The following is a 21,281-nucleotide window of genomic DNA, read 5'->3' as shown; positions in this document are numbered from 1 at the left end:
TACTTAATCTATCATGTGCGTGGATAAAGAGTAGAGATTATTGTCTTCTTTTAAAAAGTAGTTCTTGAATTGAAATTTTAACCTATGGAATAAAATTATGTTCCAACATTGAGGTCATGAGTTCAAGCGCCGATGTAAAGGGTATTTATGCTGGTGCGTGCTTTAAAAGAAAAGAAAAGCAAGAGTCTTCTTTTTCCGCCTTACCTCCTTGTCCAGAGGTCACTAGGACAAGCTTTTATCTCTAATTCTTTTTCTTTTTTTTTTTTAATTTATTTTCAAAAGTTTTTAAAAAATAAGAGTAGAAATTAATATTATTGATGAAAAGTATGTTGATAATTTTTTTACATATGATTATATAATTAGTCTTAAACTCTAATTCATAACTTTTTCAAATAATAAATTTTCAGAAAGTAATAAATTAAAAAAAAAATAGTAAGTGATTTCTAAACACTCATGCTCTTTTTTAAAACTCAAATAAAAACTATTTTCAATAAGTGACAGACTTTTTCTATTTTAAAGATATTTTAACAAATAGCTTAAAATTTAATTTGAAATTCAAAATTCAAAATTCAATCCTAAAATAACTTATTTAAAAAAACCATTCAATGGTCAATGACTCTTATATTTAGAGTTGGGCAATCCTGACCCAATCCGGTGGATCCGACCAGATCCGACCCGTTTCGAGAGTTTGGATCGGTGCGGATCGAGTAGGGCAGGCTAGATCCGATAGCTTTTCGGGTTGAGTTCGGATCCATGTCTACCTAGACCGATTCGATCCGGAGTGAATAAATCACATGCATTTGTTGGCACCGTTTGTGGGACATAGCTTCTATACGTATTGCATGGAAAAAGGAGAGAAGGATTCGCTGAACATGATGATTATTGCATTACCGTTGGTGCGGAGGTGGCTTCACAACCAGATATGGATCAGCTTGGCTCGCTTTCAAATGCTCGGGAGCAAGCACAGGATACTGCAATGGAGTTTTGAATTTGATCAGTTGCACAGGGAAAGCAACCGGACAACTACTCCCCCTGCCACAGACTCTGTAGCTGGTGGTCGGTGCTCTGTGGGACCCACCATGATGTATGTGTTTCGTCCATTCCATTCATCCATTTTTAAAGATCATGTTATTGCTTGATACCAAAAATGAGAGGAATATAAATCTCAGGTGGACCACACCACATGAAAACGATCGCGGTTAGGTATCCACCATTAAAATCCTCCTAGGGCCAACTATACTGTTTATTTGACATCCAAACTGTTAATTAGGTCATATAGTCCTAGATGAAGAGGAAAAACAAAGATCAGCTTGATCCAAAACTTTTATGACCCTCAAAATGTTTTTAATGGTTGACTCTCATTCAACATTGTTTCCTGTAATGTGGTCCACTTGAGATTTGAATATATCTCATTTTTGGACTCATACTGTAAAATGATATGTTAAAATAGATGGACGGCATGGATGAAACACATACGTCATGGTGGGGCCCACATAGCACCGACCATGTCAGGGGCAGTAGCCAATTCGTTTCCCTCTCTGTGCGCCACCATGATATCTGCCTAACATCCAGCCAGCTATTGTAGGTACGTGTCGTGAGAAGACGAGCACTGACGCTCCTCGAGCTCCGAGTTGTACGAACGGTTCAAAGGATATCAAAGTTACATGGGCCCCATAGTTATGTATTTATTATATCTACACCGTTCATATATTTTTAGAGATTATTATAAAGCATTATCCAAAAAATGAATAATATCCAAAGATCATCTGGATCACACCACAAATAGCAGCAAAGTATGATTTTCACTGTTAAATAATTCGTGTGGTCTACACAATAGTTAGATTTATCTTATTTTTCATCTCAAGCTTTAAGACGAGCTCGCCAAATGGATGGATGGTTTGGATATAACACACACCCCCATGATAAGACCCACAAAACTTACTAATGTCAATATAGCAAGTCACGGACTTGCGTGAAAAGGACGTCATTGCGCTTACGTGCAATGCACGTCAATATGGTAACACGTCCTGTGAATGGGTGTATACAGTTCTTTCAGAGCCGTGTGGGGCCCACCTTGATGTATGTTTTATCTAAGCCGTTCATCCATTTTGACATATCATTTTAGGCCTTGAGCATAAAAATGTAGTATATTGAAGGTTGAAGTGGACCATACTATATGAAACAATTAGATTAGATTCAAACGATCCGAATCGTATCCAACCTGATTCGACTCGGTTCGGGTTAGGCCAACCATCCATCGCGTCGGTCCGAGTCAGATGACCCAGACTCGATTCCGGATTGGATCGAATTCGGGTCAGGATATTGAGAATTTAGATCGGTTCGAGTTATACCAAATCCGGTCCGATGCCCAGCTCTACTTATATTGATAGCATATAGGGTTGGCCAATAACTTTCTAAAGACATTATACTCTGAAAGGTCTAGTACGCATGATAGACCCTTGATCCAATTTTCTACCTAGATTTTTTTCGAGCCTAGTCATCCATGAGATTTTCCCTAACTGATCTAACGGCAGTGCTGATTGTCACTATATCATTTTTTGAGGCTTCTAATCCCATGTGTGGAACCACCATTCAGCAATCTAGATTGTCAATCTGATCAAGCCCACTGTTGATCAGGATACCTAAAAAATGTAGCAAAAGGGTCCAATTCGTTGGACCATAATGTTGGAGTCTTCTTGGAGCCCAACCTAGTCACTCACGTTTGTGCAATCATGGTGGGGTTCACAGATAACCGTCCAGTAGCGTCATCCCTACCAGCAGTGTCAGCATGCAATCCGCGTCCGTTCTTTGGTGTCTGGATTCTTCCTATCCAGCCGATAACTGACCCAAAGGACCGATAGGCTCTACTTGTCCTTTTCATATCCTCAAGCTGAATCATATCATTAATCTTCCCTAAAATTCCCTGATGAAACAATCTTATCCCTTGAATTGGTGGCCGATAAATGGACGGGTAAGAAGAGAAATACAAACAATGGTCAACATTCAATAGATAAAGGGCTACACACTGAATATTGATAAACCAATCTACAATCCTTTAACCTTTAAACAGGAATACCAAGACTTGAAAAAAGTTTAGAAATTAACTATGACTAAAACTCATAAATAGAAATTTACTATTTATAGTAAGTGTCCTATGTGGCTTAATCACGATATTCTCCTAACTTTTCTAAACACTTTTCAAGTTTGACACAACTCTAAAGCCTAAGCGATAAAAACAGTAAAAACAGAAATAAACATAGAATTTGACCATCGAACTGATGCAATCTCACAAATTCGGCGTGAATAGCTGGGTTGGTTGGCTAAAGTAACTCATACTACCCCAAAATCATATAAGGTACGTATAACTCATTTCGGTTTGCGAGATATGTCTGTTTTAATATTCTGACAGTCTTGATAACTTCTAATGTCGACTGGACCTTTTCAGATCGATCTTGGCTATAAAACAGTTCGCATCTCCTCTACATCAACTTGAAACTCATCGAGTCAATGGTCTAGATCATCAAACATTAGGCCCCCATCTGTACAAATATAATAAAAACTTAATGGTGGAGATGGTCGATTTCAGCCCCGCTCCTTAATAGATCAGAGACCCAATACCATGTAACCCGACCCAATAAAAATCATTGAGCCCAAGGCCGACATGACTTGAGGCTTGAGTGGCGGACCCAACTCAACTTGACATAACCACACTTAGGTTTGAAAAAGGAATATTTGTATGCAAGCATCCGGCTTTGGATAGGGTGAGTTGGGTCATCTGACCTAGCCATACGTGGGCGGGTCAGGTTGCATAGGGCTCAACTCAAGCACGGCAGATTTATTTAAATTGGCTACAATTTGCAACCTCAAATGCTCCACATTTTCCAACTCTGCCCGATGCTCTGCCGATTGGCTACTACAGCCGTATGTCCAGCTCGAAACAGGTTAGGGATCTGAGGGGCCCACTGTGATGTATGGTTTATCCACATCATTCATTCTTTTTTTTTTTTTTCGTATTATTTTAAGGTGTAGGCTAAAAATAGAGGCAGATCCAAGGCTCAAGTGGACCATACCATAAGTAGTGGTCATGATGATATCTGCCGTTGAAACTTTTCTAGGGCTCACCTTGATGTTTATTTGCCATCCAACCTATTTATAAAGTTATATATATCCCAGTGAAGGCAAAACACAAAGATCAGATTAATAAAAAAATCTCTAGTCCACTAGTCTAGAATTTGGATATGTCTGATTTTTGGACTAGTACCTAAAATGATATGTATAAATGGATGGAGGTGTGGATAAACCTATACTCAGCCTCTTTCGAGTTGGGAGGCGGGTAGTACCCAATCCCAATCCGGTCCCCTTTCCCAAGCAGGTGTGGATAAACCTAAAATGTTTTTTTTTTTTTTTTTAATGAATAATAGGAGTTTGTGAAAGGAAGGAGAGTGTAATAATCTCATTTTCATTTTTATTTTTGTTGTTGTATGAATGATGAGATAACATGGATCACGGAATTCACTGTGGATCATAGATATTAACAGTGGACCATCGATATTCAGTGAGGACCATGAATATTAACAGAAGACGTTGAAATTACGTGCATTATCCCCTACGGTATGCAGAAGCTTAGCGAAGCTTAGAAATACGATTAAGTCCTTTTTTTGGGCACATGAATATATTTGGTTTTGAGTTTAGGAGAAAGATAATGAGTGAGGAATCACCTAAGCTCTAACTGCACAAAAAAACCTATCAATTTGCCAAAGGATAGAATGACCATTTTATAAAAAAGTTTGCAACAAATATAAAATAGCTAGTTCAACGGTTCTATCAATAGGATCGAGAAAATCCAGAGATATGCAGTTTGTTTGTTGGACTGTTTCTTTGATTCTATCAAGGAGATCTTCAATTATATCAAGTCCTATCGGTGACGTGTTGATAGGATTAAGATCCACTAAAAAACTATTGATTTGGGCTGTTTGTTTATCAGTACCTTTGCACCTCTAAAGCCTAACTAGTCATAATCAAATGAAGGCTCTAAAGACTGAGATGATTAAACAAAGGTTTACCTATTAGAGAATAGATCATCTATATGCTAAGCTAATTTTGTACCTAAAAGGGTTTGAGGTTAGGGTCACCAATGCACCTTAATTTATCCATTTCTTCACTCCTTGATGTTCCAAGTTTTCATGTATCTTTTATCTTCAGCTTCCAAAGGCTTAACCAACTTATTGACACATTAACACACGTAATTGACAAACAAGTGTATTTATAATATTAACAGTGGAATTCACTGTGGACCACAAATATTAGTAGTGGACCGTTGATATTCAATTAGGACTGCAGATATTATTAAAGTGGACCACTGATATTCAGTTGAGAACCGTTGATATTACAAGACCAACTGAATATCAACAGTCCTCAACTGAATATCAATGGTCCTCAATTGAATATTAGTGGTCCATAGTGAATATCAACGGTTGACTGTTAATCTCAGTGGTTAATAGTGAATATCAGCGGTCCATAGTGAATCTCAGCGGTCCACTGTTAATCTCAGCGGTCTATAATGAATATTAGTTGTCCACAGTGAATATTTGCGATCCATGTTATCTCATTATTCATACAAAATAAAAAAAAATGGGACCCCAAACTCTCTTATCTTTCGCAAACTCCCACCATTTATACAAAAAAATTATAACAACTATATAGGAAATAATAACACTCTCCTCTCTCTCACAAACTCTTACCAATCATAACCAACCAGACAAAAAAATAAAAACAAGCATAAAGGAAACTACCACACTTCCTATCTTTTGCAAACTCCTACCATTCATAGAAAAATAATCGAAAAATAATTATAAAGGAAACCAATAAATAAAAGAAGAAGTAAGAAGGAAGGAAGAAGGAACGAGGGAAAACCATCCTCCTTTTCACATCCTCCTCCCCTCCTATGAAAAACCTAGGGAAGTAAGAAGGAAACGATCAAATGACCCTTGTGTGGCAAGGGTCCAATATTTTAAATCCATCTATATCTTATGTGGGCCCACTGAGTTGTTGTAAAGCAAATTTATTCTGTCCATATATAAGAGATTTTAATTTCATGTTATCGGTCTAAGTTTGATAGCAAAACTCATCACATATAGACTGCATAGGAGAAACAGTTCAAAATTAATACATAATGTTAATATAGCTTTGAGCTATAAAAAACTTCAAATAAAAAAGAGAGAAAACCCTACTATAAGTTCACGACTATCTAATTAAAATGAACGGCTGATATTGGTCAAGGGGTAGGTTGAATTTCAATTTTTGGTGGGGCTTATGTCTATTAAAAAAAAACTTTTTCCTTTCGAGAAGAGAGGCCATCATACTTTTTCCTTTCGAGAAGAGAGGCCATCATGTTATATTACAGGGCTATTTGGACCAAAAACCGCAACCAGCGCCCTCTTAGAAGCGGGTCGGGCCAATCAACCGCGGGCCGACCCGGCCTATTGCAGGTCCTCTTTTACCACCCTTGAAGCGAAAAGCCCTCCAAAAATCAAAACCCAAGCCAAAGCCAAAACAAAAGAGCAAGAGCATGCTCCTCTCACTCTCCTCCAGAAATGGCGGTTTCTGCTAAAACCCCAGCTATCCCTCTCTTAACAGAACTTCTCCTTCCTCTCCCTTCAAAACCTAAAACACCCAAATCCCGCTCCTTCTCTCCCACCCATCAAACCCTCCAAATCTCCATAAAAAAGCCCGCCCATGAAATCTCTGCTTCTGTCAACACAAACCCAATTCCCAACACCACCAATCTCAATCCAGAAATCTCTCTCCTATGCAGCCGAGGAAACCTACAACAAGCCCTCCAATTGTTGGAGGATTCTTCCAACCAAGAGTGCTCGATTCCCATCGAAGAAGAAACCTACATTTCCTTATTAAGACTTTGCGAATGTAAGCGGGCTTCCCCAGAAGGCGCCCGCGTCTATGCCCATCTATGTTCTTCAAGTTCTTCTTTGACGCATTTCAGCGTACGGCTGGGGAACGCTCTTTTGAGCATGTTCGTAAGGTTCGGTAACTTGCTGGACGCGTGGTTTGTGTTTGGTAAAATGGCTGAGAGGGATGTTTTCTCTTGGAATGTGATGGTGGGCGGTTATGCGAAAGCAGGGTTTCTCGATGAGGCCTTGAATTTGTACCATCGGATGCTATGGGTGGGAATTCGGCCTGATTTGTATACGTTCCCTTGTGTTTTGAGGTCTTGTGGGGGCATTCCGGATTTAGTTAGGGGTAGGGAGATTCATGCTCATGTGATTAGGTTTGGGTATGAGTCAGAAATTGATGTGGTTAATGCTATGGTTACCATGTATGCCAAGTGTGGCGATTTTTTTAGTGCACGCCGCTTGTTTGATGGAATGCCGAAGAGAGATAGGATTTCGTGGAACGCGATGATTTCAGGTTATTTTGAGAATGGGGAGTGCTTGGAAGGGTTGTGGTTGTTTCTGAGGATGCGGGTTCTTTCCATCGAGCCAGATTTGATGACAATGACAAGTGTGGTCTCTGCTTGTGAGTTGTTGGGTGATTTGATTTTGGCGAGGGAGATTCACGGTTATGTGATCAGAACTGGGGTTGGTGCTGATGTTTCAGTGTGTAATGCGTTGATTCAAATGTATGTTAGTGTCAGGAAATTGGAGGAAGCAGAGAAGGTTTTTATTGGAATGGGGTATAAGGATGTGGTCTCATGGACAGCGATGATATCGGGCTACGATAAGAATGGGTTGCCTTCTAAAGCTGTGCAAACTTATGAACAGATGAAGTTAGAGGGTGTGATGCCGGATGAGATTACAATTGCAAGTGTTTTGTCTGCCTGCTCTTGTTTGGGACTTCTAGATAGAGGCATTGAGCTACATGAATTTGCAAACCGGAGAGGGCTCATTGCATACACTATAGTTGGAAACATGCTCATTGACATGTATTCCAAGTGTAGGTTCATTGATAAGGCTTTGGAAGTCTTCAAACGGATGCCTGAGAAGAATGTGATATCTTGGAGTTCTATGATTTTAGGCTTTAGAATCAATAACAAGAGCTTTGAGGCATTGAATTTCTTTCGGAAAATGCAAATTGATGTAAAACCCAATACAGTTACCTTCATCGCTGCCCTTGCAGCATGTGCGGGCATAGGAGCTTTGATGTGTGGAAAAGAGATCCATGCACATGTATTAAGGAATGGATTGGGATTTGAGGGTTTCCTACCCAATGCACTTCTAGACATGTATGTCAAATGTGGAAGGATGGAACATGCACGGATACAGTTTAATGTCCATGAAAGTAAGGATGTAGCATCATGGAATATCATGCTAACTGGCTATGCGAAGCGAGGACATGGAGCCCTTGCCATTGAGCTGTTTGATAGAATGATAGAAGTGGGGGTTAGTCCAGATGAGATTACATTCATTTCCCTTTTGTGTGCTTGTAGTAGGTCTGGAATGGTGAGTGAAGGTAGGAAGTATTTTATCAGCATGAGCCAACACTACTCTGTGATGCCAAATTTGAAACACTACACTTGCATGGTGGATTTGCTGGGCCGTGCCGGGCATTTAGAGGAAGCGCACGAGTTCATTGAAAAGATGCCCATGGTGCCAGATGCTGGTGTTTGGGGAGCCTTGTTAAATGCATGCAGAATCCACCAGCGGGTCGACCTCGGCGAACTTGCGGCCCGCTTTATCTTTGAACTGGATTCGGAGAGTGTTGGGTATTATGCTCTTTTGTGTAATTTGTATGCTAATGATGGACGATGGGACGCAGTTGCGAGGGTGAGAAGGTTGATGATAGAAAGAGGACTGAGTGTTGATCCTGGATGCAGTTGGGTGGAAGCTAAGGGAGCAGTCCATGCTTTTCTCAGTGGAGATGAATCCCATCCACAAATGAACGATATTCGTGCAGTTTTGAATGGCTTATACGAGAGGATGAAAACAGCAGGTTTTGACATGCCCGAGAATAACTGCATGGATGAGGTCGAAGCATCAAAGGAGGAAATCTTTTGTGGTCACAGTGAAAGACTAGCTGTTGCTTTTGGACTCATTAATACTACACCCGGGATGCCTATCTGGGTGACGAAAAACTTGTATATGTGCAGCAGCTGCCACAATACCATTAAATTAATATCGAAGGTGGTTCGGCGAGAAATAGCAGTCAGGGACTCTGAACAATTCCACCATTTCAAAGATGGAACTTGCTCTTGTGGTGACGAGGGCTATTGGGGTAGACGTAATAAGTGAAACCACCAGAATGCTACTCAAGATATGCTTTATGGGGGTCACCATACCGATACCGCAGATGAAGGAATGCACGGCTTCAAGAAAGATGGTTTCTACAAATAGGCCGATTTTCAATGATGAAGACGTGTGTCTGAATCTTGTGGGGCCCAACATCACAACTTTTTGTCTCATTACCCCCTTTCCCACTAATTCAATACAGAAGTTAAATACATAGAAAGATGCCTTCTATGATATTTTCTGACACTGTATCAACGGGATTACATGAGTAGGTCCCATCTGAAACAGAACTTGAGGCAAGATGTACATGACTGCATGTGAAAGCTTCAGCAAATAGCATAACTTGTGATTATCTGTATGGTGAAATTTGAAGCGAATGTTGTATATGTATGTTTTAAGGGTTGGATAACCAAAGACTTGTAGAGGATGAGGCTATTTCCTCCCATCTTGAATTTTGTATGATTACTTATTTCTATTGTATTTTCTGTGCTTCACAAAAATAATTTGTACAAGACGAGATCAACGTTGAACGAGGTTGTTTATTCTTCCACTCTGATATGTATGCTTTTCTTATACACTTTTGATGCATCTTAGGGAACTCATGAATGTTGGAGATTTCTTTACTTCCCATTGAAGGGAAGGAGGGCTCAATACTTTCTCCACAAAAAAAGAAAAAATAAAAAAGAAAACAAAAAAGAACATATCTAACCATTTGTTGATTGGATGTCTGAAAAGGATGATTGCCCATGTAGCACCAAACACAAGTTGATGGTACACAACCTGGCAAGATTACTATAATTAGTGTTCTATTGGTATGTTCCCATTTGGATGCACTAGAATAAGGTATGTTCAATCATCCCTATGTAGGATTAAAAAAAACAAACAGATTGATTCTGCTTTTGGCTATGCATGCATTTATAGATTTACAAAAAAATGTGGGTGTTTTGGAGGATACTCTTGAAGTTTATGTGGGCCCATTTGAGATGGATGTGTTTATGTGGATCACACTGATATTGGAGACTGTGATGCATGGATATGGTAAGAGGTTTTCTGTGCCTTCAGGCAAAATGCACTGTGATGCATGGATTTGGTAAGAGGTTGTCTGTGCCTTTAGGCAAAATGCGAAGTGTAGGTGGATAATCTACTACACCCAATTCCGTCAACTTCTTTAGCATTCATCCACCGGTGCTCAAGCCAGATTTATCAAAGCCAGAAGGATGGCAAGTCTACAAAGTATGGAAGTAGATTTTGGTCTTGAACTGGTGATGGGGCACAGAGGGTGGACTGTTGATGTTCTCGGAGATCAAAACCAGCTTGGATTTGGAAGCTGGAGGTGCTATATGACCCTCAACCAAATGCGCATTGAATATGTGCAAGTAGGGCCCATGGTCCGTTGTTTTTTTGAAGACCATTGGGCTCTGCCATGGATGAGGAACACCCACAAGTTTCTCCATTGGGACAGTCGGTCTCAGGGTAGATGGTTAAGGGAAAACTGGAAGTGGTCCACATTAAATAGAAAAGGGGTGAAGATTCAAGGATAGGATCTTTCAATCTGGGATCTTTAGTTATGGTAAATCCTTGGTGGGGCCTATCACAGCAGTGGATGGATGTCGTCTGGTTCTCACGAAACGGCTATTTGCAGTTGACAAATTGAAAGGGTAGGATTATCCTATCGAGGAAATTCTTTTATCTTGGTCCATCCTTGGTTTGGCTCCATGGATCAAATGTCTGGAGTGGACCACTGAACCATGGGACTGCAATCCCAGAATAGTCTGCTTATTCTGGGCTTGAGGATGGTGTTATTTCACTGAATCCTCCATCTTCCCCAGAACTGAGGAACCTTTGAGTGTTTTTGGGAAGTTATTCTGCACTCGGGTAGCATGTTGTGTGATAGTTATGCATAGATTTTATGCATGGCATACTTGTAATCCAAACTAAACTGTCCACATAATGAGGCTGCAGTAGATAGGCCAAACTCATAAAATCAGAATGGGTGGAGGAATTGGCCGATTGATTTCACAGATAAAGATTCTTGGAAAGGGAACATTCATCTAAGTGTGTGGGGTCCACAGGGGACATTATTGTCCAATCAGAGATTCAGGATCTAGTGCATTTATGGGTATTTGCATGTCCAACTGCAATTACAACTGACGGGTCCCATCGACATAAGCATGCGGTCATAGAAGTTTGCTAGAATATGTCAGGACATATTGCAAATAGGATACAATGGGACTTCAGCCGTTGGGCGTTGGGTCAGGGTCCTATTCGATGACCCAAACTGTTTAAAAGTGCACTTCTCATGGAAGATACCCAAAGAAAACTCCCAGATTGAAATATTTCAACCCTATGATTTTTAGAAGTTTCAAGTGCTCATACTCTTAAGGGAAAGAGTCAAATGATCAAAAGGTTGAAATGTTTCCATCAAGAGTTTTTCATTTGTAACTATTCCCCATTCGAGATGAGGGCTATCATATAAGCAATCTGGATCAATGAAAGATGGCCCTGATCCAAAGTATGAAGTCTCGAAGTTTCCTGCAGTAATACATAGGGATGTGTTCTAGCAAACCTTGGTGGTCACATGAGGATCTATATGACTACATCTGTAGCTGGTGCAAGTATGTTTTTAGGTACTGAGAAGTACCATACCTGCGAGGCTCGCATAGCAAGCTGATCTGATGCTGAACCGGCTCATCACTTGGTTCAACAGATAGCCAATTTAGATTATTTTCTTCTCTCCTCTGTGTATTTCTGTCAGGTAATGCTCCCACTACTTCAAGTTTACCCTACTGCATGTTTTTCCCCATTGTGATGCATCTGTAGAACATCCGAGCTGTGAAAAGGGTTGACCTCATCATGACTATTAGCTGCGTAAAGAACCAAACGGTTCTAGCATCAGTTGGGCGACACCATGAACATGAATGACTGGATGGATACCTGATCCAAAATACAGGTTTGGCCTAACTCATGAGTGGATTACTGTCATTTCACATTAATGGTGTTCATGATGGTATCTATCTTTTGTAGGGATTGGATGTACTGAACATCTGATTATGTTGGCCTGAAAACGTGATTGATGGTGGGATCCATCTTATGCATTGTGGCCAGTTCACCCCCATATAAATGGTTCTATCCATGGCTAATGCCCACTTATAGTCAAGACATACAAAGATTTACAAATTGGGACTGTCCCCTAAAATCATTTGAACGTCCTATCAATGCAAATGGATCCCATGTGTATGATGGTGGGCCTGTGTGCCAAAAATCATAATCCACTTGTGGACTGCACATCATAACTTGTCAAGGACATATTAATAACATCTCTGTTTGGAAATGGTGGCTTCTTAACGGTCACCTTTCGGACAATCCAAAATTTTCATTAGAAAGATTTTCGAACAAACTACAGAGATTATTGTCATTTATAGTCTAACAAATAATTGTATCCAAAATGTAGTGGATTACACAGTCTATTGGTCCAAAATATTTTGGGTTAGAAGTATGAATTCAAGGGACTCTTGGACCATCACCATCTTCCAAGCTAACCTTCAAGTAACATGAACCAAAATATTTTGGATTTGCTTACATTTGTATCTTGATAATTCTTAGTATTCTCTTGCATCGTTTGCTGCTGGGCTGATTTTTCAGCTAAAATCTCCTCTCTGGGGCAGCTGTTCGGTTTCAAGGCAACTTTCCCATTTCTCTTTAAAGCTCTTCCCTGTTGCACTAGCCACTTTTATGCCCAAACAAGTTGCATTGCACCACCCAATTTGGTTTCCAATAGACGGAATGGATTACATCATCTGTTGTCCTTTTTCGAATTATGTTGTTGATTGGCAGTCATCTCTTTTTTATTTCAATGCATATTCTTGCAAAAGGAATCCATGCACATTATGCTTTCTGTATATGTATTCGATCTGGTTGAGACAATCATTGGATTGAAACTGAACTGTGATTGTGGGAACTTGATCCAACTCAATGAATTATAAAGCCCTTTCTGATTTTCAAGATTTTTGTTCATTGAGATCTCTCCTGACTTGAGAACAAATGCCACTATATACAATGGAAAGAAATTTGAATCAATGAAATGGAGTTACAGGATCATGTTTCCCAAACTCATCAAATATGTGTTAGATGTAATTCTTTCTATATTACAAACCATCAAGGCAGTTTCTTGTATTTATGTGGTTCTTCTTTTAATAATTCTTTGGTGTGTTTGCATAGTTTACTCAAGTTCAACCATGTAAGCTAACACTCTTATTAGCCAATATTAATCACATGCCCCAACAGTTGATATTGCTGTTAAACAAGGATACAAAGCCCGTATCATCAAAATGCTACCTGGGAACATCTCTTGCAACTATGTCAAGGAATCTACAATCGGCTTATTATTAAGAGTGTAGTTCAGCACACTGCCCTTCTCTTTGCTAACTATGGATTTATCGGTAGTAGATTTCAATGTCTTTTGCCATGGATGGGTACAAGGAACAACAAACACGACATTGACTTGCCTGAAAGCTCTCTTTGAGGTGACAATTTGCTCCGATGGGCGATAGCCTCTCTTATGGAGAGGCTTTTGAGAACGTAGACGATGCTTTTGATGGTGTGGTTGCTGGAAGTAGGCATACTAATCTTGTCAAGAGATGGCCATCGAAGAAAGAATGATGTTGTTTGAACAAATGACAGAAATCGAATTTGAGATTAGGAAATGCCTAAAAACACTCATCATTGCTTGAACAAATTCATAGAGGCAAAAAAAAAAAAAAAACCTCAATGGAAAAGCAATTGAATACAACAAGTAGTTATATCACTACATGTATCATACACAACCTGCAAATTTGAGAAACATTTAAACAGTAGAGGGCACAATCTCCAAATGCCAACTCGGCTATAACTTCTACTAAGACCCATTAAGAACAGAACAAAGAAAACCCAAGTTTCTACTGCTTTCTTGATTGCTTGGCTGCTGGTCTTGATGGATTTGTTGATGAACTTTTGAGGGCCATCATATTGATCTCGTCACCATCATGACGTTCATGGTCACCAAGTACTACTGGTTTCTTGCCTGTGCAATCTGCTGCTCTCCTCACCCCCAAAATCACTGAAGGAGATGAGATGGTGGTGGGGTTGGCTTGAATGCTCTAGCATTCTCACATCTTACAAGCCACTCCTTACCTTCAAAACTCTTACTACTTCCAACACCTTTATGAGTGCTACCCACCTCATTGGTAATTCTCTTTTCAGCCATCTTTTGACCTTTTTCATGCTCTCTCTCCTCATCTCTATGATTAACACACTGAAAATCAGAAGTTCCTCGTTGTGGGTTTCTCAGTTCAGCTTCTTGACAATTTCATTAGTCCCAGTTGCTGGAGCACTGATGTTCTGAGACGAGTCTGGAAGCGGGCCATCCTGGTTGTCCTCCAAAAGCATCTGAAGCCATTTGTCCAAATTCACCTTCCCAATCCTCTTTCTATATTCTTCGTCATCATTTTGTGGGCTTTGAGGAACCGAACGCACCTTCATCTTTTGGATAGCCTTTCTGCATTGCCCATCATCATCGTCTTCCTTTCGTGGGCTTTGAGGAACTGATCGTATCTTCTTCTCTCCTCGAGGCTTTCTCCAATCCTCCTCTCTGATAGATAATTTCAGAAGTTTATCATCTGGTGCTGTTACGTTATCTGTGATAATCAGATGCCTATCTCTTTGTTTCTCTTCTTCTTGTTTCTCCTCTTCAGCAAGAGATACCCTGGCTTCAAATGCCTTCTGCTCTTCCAATAACTGTCTCAGTTCCTTCCTCAAAGGCATTCGCGTCCCTCTTCCTGGCAACAATTGCATGGTTTTATCACATCTTTCTTCAGAGAGGGTATCATCAATTCGAGATCTTTTCCTCACTTGCTCCCAGTAAGGCCTTATCTGGTTCTCAAGCTCGTCTCTTTGCTTGAATCTCCTGTGGAGTTCTTTCTCCGATGAGTAGCAGATTGCCCTTTGGGCTTCTAATCTTGCCATGAGAGCGCTGTTGGCAGTCTGATTCAATTTTATCTGCTCCTTGTAAACAACGGTCCTGTAAGAGACATTTTAAGAACTATCAAATTTTGCTTTCCATCCCTTTATGAAAAGGATAAGATGTGCTGGCAGCTAGATAAGTGTGGACGATTCTCGGACCAATCCTTCTATAGCATGCTTTTAGGTCGCGGTCTAAGGGAGTGCACAAATGGTGTGGTCGCTACCAAGTTTATTTGGCACTATGTAACTCCTCCGAAAGTAGTGGCATTTGCGTGGTTGGTTGGTTGGGGCAATGTTTTGACAGTTGATAACCTTCAGAAGCGGGGAATGACTATCTCAAATGTTTGTTTGATGTGCATGGTGAATGTGGAATCAATTGATCACCTTTTTTTGCACTTCATGATAGCATCCTTTTTGTGGAATAGTATCCCATCCTCGTTCCAGGTGTCTTGGGCCTATCTGGCTTCTATTGATCTATTCTTTTTTGTCTTGGCATGGGGTGAATCTCAAAAAGGAGTTCCAAATCCTATGGTGTTTATGCTTGTTGGTAGGGCTTTGGGCTATTTGGGAAGAAAGAAATGGGGGGTGTTTTAAAAATTTGAGCCACCCATCAGGTTGGGTCATGTTGAAAGTCAGAAGCCTAGTTACTGAATGGGCCTTGGGTTTTGGGGAGGGATGGGGGACTTAATTATTCTTTCTTCATGTAAATAGTTGGGGTGGTTCTTGCCTTCTCTTTGTATAGTCATTTGCCTTTTAGTGAGTGTTTATAATATACTTTTGTTACCTTTCAAAAAAAAAAAAGAAGAAGCAGCGGGACATCAAAAACGGTACGATGAGTTTCAAAGATGAGGAATTGTATCATCCACAACCCGAGAATGTGCACTCCATGTCCTTGGGTTAGCTTGTACAAGCGCATTCAGTGATCTAGACTGTTTATCTTATGGGCCCACCAATGGATGGACCATGCCCCAAAAACCTCCTCATTGCAGACCCATTAAGAAAACAAGGCAATGACATCCCAATTCAAGTTCAACTAAATAAAGATCAAACTAGGATCTTCTGCTCTAGGAGATTTTTTGGTGGTGGTGCATCCACCATGGGGTCCGTTTGATTGACTATGGATCATCAAACCATGGACCCCACTTGTACAAAACCAATTACCCAAGGATACTATGCATGCCCTTGGATCTTGGATATAAGGCTTTAACTAATCTTACTGGTGCATGGAGTCCCGAATCATCTTCTCCAGTAAATCCCTGTAAGAGGACTGTGCCTCTGCTAGCCGCCTGCATTTCTCAACTCTTCTCTTGCGTTTTAACAGCACAGACTCCAAGTCTTGAAGCCTTTCTGCTTCATTTTTGTGCTTCATTTCATTCAATTCATCCTCCAATTCTTGCATCTCTGCGCACTTAGTTGCTTCTCTGTGCTTCAGCGAATCTCTAGCCATTGCAATGGTAGCATATGGGTTATTACCCATGTCAGAATTATCATTTTCTTTCAATGTATTTGGTCTAAGTCGCTGAATCGTCTTGCAGAGAGCATCATCTTCAATTGAAAATTTCCTTGCAGCTGAGAGACCATGAAGAGATTAAAAAGAAAACATTAGTCTATTTAGAGGAGAAAAGGAAATCAGCAAAGATGTATTATGATAATTGAAAGAAACTGTGTACTATTGTTGAACACAATACATCACTGGCGGATGTGGGGCCTACTCTTCGGTAACGTAAAACCATTAATCTGTTGAGCCTCTCAGATGATCCTAGCCATCTGATGAAATGGACAATAACGACCAGTGGTCCACCTTAAACAAGGGCTAATTGGATGATTAGGACTTGGGATCATCATCTGATAGTGGAATATTCCATCCAGGGGAATACCAAATGAATGATTTGGACCCTAAAGCTCGGCCACAGTTACAGTTTATTTGGCTGGGCAAACACTCCATCTAACATTGCACGTATTCTACTCACAAATTGCAGGAGAGTTTGGCGCAGGAAGTCTATTTAGATCGACGGGTTTCAGAGCTGATGCATCCAGTTCTCCACGTGTTGAAACAATGGCTGCTGGAGCAAGGCCTACTTTCCGGCTCATCTCAACGAAATGATGTGGAAAAATATGAAACTCCCCCACTGGAGTAGCATTCAATTCTGCATTTTCGGAGTCTGAGAACAACCATGAAAATGCTCTATTCCTGTGACAGTTTCAACATCCATACAGGTTTTTAAGCTTTTGGGTTTTCAAGGCCAACACCAATTGGGAGAAAAATTCAAACCCACCTGAAATCCGAGTTTTTCGAAGCGAATATAGAAAGGAACTGATTGACAGAGATACCCAATTGCAGGTCCCACCACGGAATGAGAAATTCCAGCTTGTTTTGCTTCTTTCTACATACTTGTCGCTGTAATAGCCTCAGGTTGCTAGGGACAGTCCTTCCCCCTCCTGCAACCAAGGCAGCAGAGGGTCTATGTGCATGAGAGAGAGAATGTAAGTTGTGATAATTTTCAGTTAGTAGATTTCAGTAAGGCGTGTTTAGATGCACTACATGATTGAAATGCTATAATTAGTCTAGTAAAGTGGAAGTAACCAAATTGCCATCACCTTCGCTTTGCATTCGTGTTGAGGTGATGGGGCTCCAAATTGTAACTACATAAATTTCAAGTTGGAATTTAAAGGAATTTAACTGCAATTTCAGAGCCCATCTCTCTTTATGAATACTGACATCATTAACTTTTTTTCCCCACTCTCTTGATTAAACTTTGCAATTCAATTCACTTGTGCATCCAAACACAGCCTAAGCCATTTACTTGAGCAAGGAAACCAGTGGTCGATTTCCCAAGCAAGGGGAGAACCCAAATCAGCATGGAAGTAAAGAACGTTGCCATATGGGTCGACTCGAAAATGAGTAGGATCAAAACCAGCGTCCCTGAAAATTCGAAAAGAAAAAAAAAATCCCATCAATTTCTTTGCTGAAATCCTTTACCCTCCTGGGACATCAATAACTGTATTCGAGTGTGTGCTCACCCGAGATGGATGAGCTGCTTCCATAAGAGACTGGTGTAATTCCTAGGATTTGGTGATGGTTTTCTGTCTGCATCAATAATGGGGAACATGTGGTTCAGATCCCTTGCTATCAGTGCCTATTAGACCAAAACACCCACCATCAGCAAAAAAGAGCTCCAAAAGAAGAAGAAGAAGAAGAAGAAGAAGAAAAGAAAAGAAAAGAAAAAAAAGGCTGATTTGAAAAATCAGCAAGGAAACAGAATCAAGATAATGCGAATCAAAAGGAAACACCCAATATGCTCTTTGAGATATTCTACACAAAATTTCCAGAATTCAAGCGACACGACAAAAGAAGAAAGGAAAAGACCCAAATGAGAAATTGCCTTTGTATTTTACATTCAAAAACAAAAAATCAAGAAAACCCATGATCAGAAACATCTAACCAAGACCACCCAAACCACCATTTTCTCCATAGAAATCAAAAAAAATCCATAAAAAAAAAAAAGAAAAAAAAAAGAAGAAAGGAGAAGAAAGAGAAAGAGAAAATCTTTGAGGAGAGAGAGAGAGAGAGAGAGAGAGAGAGAGAGAGAGAGAGAGAGAGAGAGAGAGAGAGAGAGAGAATCTTACTTCTGGAGTCTGCAATTTGTAAGGAATGAAAATAGAAGGTGGGCCTCGATTGCACAGATCGAAGAAATGCGGATTCTGGCAGAGCTTGGCATAAGCTTTAGGGAATCCGAGGTCTTCATCGATTGCCATCTCGTCCTCTGTAAACGAGAAGCTGGTGGACGCGGCCATTGAAATTCAGTGCAATGAAGGAGAGGAAAATCTATTGAGAAAGAAGATAGTCGGGAGAGGAAGAGGAGCTTGGGGATCAGAACAGAGAATGCAACGGTCGACTCGTTTGAATTTCGAACAGGCGTACAGTACGGTGATAGACTGATAGTTGGTCATCTATTTTGAATGGTGGTGACTAATCCACCACATACGACGGTACATGTATGGAGATCTTGACCGTCCAATAGAGAGGACAGTTGTGGATGGATTGTAGAAGTGAATTCACACAGATCGGACCGTTCTTAACCATCTGACGTTGCCGGTTGACCCTGTAGCTTCGGTGGATCCCCAACTGTGGGGCCCACTTTGATGTAAATGTATTAAATCCATGCCGTCCATCCGTTTCCCCAGATCAGTTTAGATAATAACCCCAAAAATGCAGCTGATCCAATTCTCAAGTGGACCACACGACAGTAAACAGTGGTGATCGAGCAGCTACCATTAAAAACTTATTGGGGGCCACAGGAATATTTATTTTCCATCCAGCCTATTGATATGGTAGCAAAGACCTGGATGAAAGGACCACACAAATATCATCTTATTAATTACCAATGTTTCCTGTAGTAGTGTGGTCCACCTGAGGGATCTGTTGCATTTTTGGGCTCATGTCCTAAATTGATCTGGCGAAACGGATGGATGGTGTGGATATAAGACGCATACATCACTGTGGGCCCCACAGTTAGGGATCCACAAAAGCCACGTCCGTTGGGTTGGTTCCATTCACAACGGTACCCACGATCTGGACAGTCTGGATTAACGTACATCCATGCCAGTTTTAAACTATATGAAAATGAAATAGTCTGTTTGAGATGTTCCAAGGAATTCAAACATCACGAGTGGGCCGTGAGTTTGCACTAGTGGGCCATGAAATCACTGATCCAGACCATTAATCGGATGGGTCCCACCCTCGATTATCCATTTCGTAGCAATATCTTCGATGAGATAAATCCAGCCGATCAATTGGTGGTCTGCAAATATACGGTGGAGAAAGGAATACAGCAACTGCCACACTCGTACGGCTTCGGATTTTCAAAACGGGAGTTTTTTCCTGTCTTGATCCATCCATGGAGGGGTTTGTATCACGGTTACTAAAACATGCCCCTCATCGCACTAATTTTGAGAAATGGGATCTACACGCCTGATGAGCGGCGCTGATCCCACACACGTGCTACTTGTTTGCAGGCGCGAGTGAGTACACTTTCGAAGTGCACTCCTGCGAGTAGAAACACTTCATACTTATGATCTGTTTATGTGGCCGGTTTGAACCATGATATCAACGGTGCCGTACCTCTCTCCAGGGTGGCTAGAAGCATCGAAAGCACAGTCTACACACGCCAAACACAAACGCCCAACACGTGGCAACGGGGCATTCTTGTTCAAGGTCTGTGTTGTTTTAATGCACGGAAATTATTAATCCGAATATAATTAAAGACATATGAATGACAAAAACAAATTACTCGGAATATAATTTAAAAAAAGCACACATGGATCAATGAAGAGTGGACGCGTTATAAAGTTGATATTAACAAATTCAATGGAGGCCCGACGCCCGAATTCATGTGGCTTTCAGCAAGATTATTTGCGCCCATTTCTCAACCTGGATGATTGATCTAGCTCTCCTGCAATGAAAGTTATTTGGGATACAACTACCAATCGGCAAGGAACAACTGGCTAAAAACATCAAGCGATTAATGCTCATGGTATCTCAGCTTAGAAAAAACATGAAAAATTTTCCAGAGAAAAGCAACAATGATTTATTTTTATTTTTATTTTTATTTTTGAGAGAGTGCGTGTAAAGTGACAATTTATTAAGTTTTTCTGAAACTTACTATTTATAATAAAACATAGGGCTTATATGGCGGACATATGATGCTAAGGTGTCAGCTAATGTAAACATTAGTTTTTGTAAATGGTCATAACATTGTTGCACAGAAACAAAAGGTAACATGTAGACGAAGCCAAGCTCGACTCGAGCCTGGCATGATGGGCATGGTGGGCGGGCAGGTGGGCGAGCGTGCACGCACGTGTGTGGTTCATGGCATAGCATACTCAAGAGCTTAACACAAGCTTTCGACATGCTCTTATATATAAAGGAGACGGTTTTCATTTCTCCCCAATATGAGACTATTCCCACAAGCAAAATTAAAAAAAAAGTTGAAGGCACTTTTCCTCAAAAACTTTCTTTCTTTTATCTTTTTAAAAACCATG

General features: G+C 40.5%; 2 protein-coding genes across 2 annotated transcripts; one reads left to right on the top strand and one right to left on the bottom strand.

Moving 5' to 3' along the window:
- Positions 1-6,449: 6,449 nt before the first annotated feature.
- LOC131255567 (pentatricopeptide repeat-containing protein At1g15510, chloroplastic-like) lies at positions 6,450-9,798 on the top strand. Its single transcript, XM_058256319.1, has one exon. The coding sequence runs from the start codon at positions 6,594-6,596 to the stop codon at positions 9,243-9,245; it is 2,652 nt and encodes an 883-aa protein (XP_058112302.1). The 5' UTR covers positions 6,450-6,593; the 3' UTR covers positions 9,246-9,798.
- Positions 9,799-14,021: 4,223 nt separating this feature from the next.
- Positions 14,022-19,155, bottom strand: LOC131255560 (uncharacterized). Its single transcript, XM_058256307.1, has 7 exons — positions 18,867-19,155; positions 18,261-18,376; positions 18,044-18,162; positions 17,516-17,678; positions 17,210-17,430; positions 16,457-16,808; positions 14,022-15,297 (listed from the first exon to the last, which is right to left on the bottom strand). Exons 1-7 carry the CDS (start codon positions 19,032-19,034, stop codon positions 14,565-14,567), a joined length of 1,872 nt encoding a protein of 623 aa, XP_058112290.1. The 5' UTR covers positions 19,035-19,155; the 3' UTR covers positions 14,022-14,564.
- Between the last annotated feature and the right edge of the window lie 2,126 nt (positions 19,156-21,281).

The sequence above is a fragment of the Magnolia sinica genome, chromosome 1, assembly GCF_029962835.1.
Source record: "Magnolia sinica isolate HGM2019 chromosome 1, MsV1, whole genome shotgun sequence".
In the NCBI taxonomy this organism is placed as follows: domain Eukaryota; kingdom Viridiplantae; phylum Streptophyta; class Magnoliopsida; order Magnoliales; family Magnoliaceae; genus Magnolia; species Magnolia sinica.
Note: the sequence above shows the minus strand (reverse complement) of the source record. Positions and strands in the feature narration are given on the sequence as shown.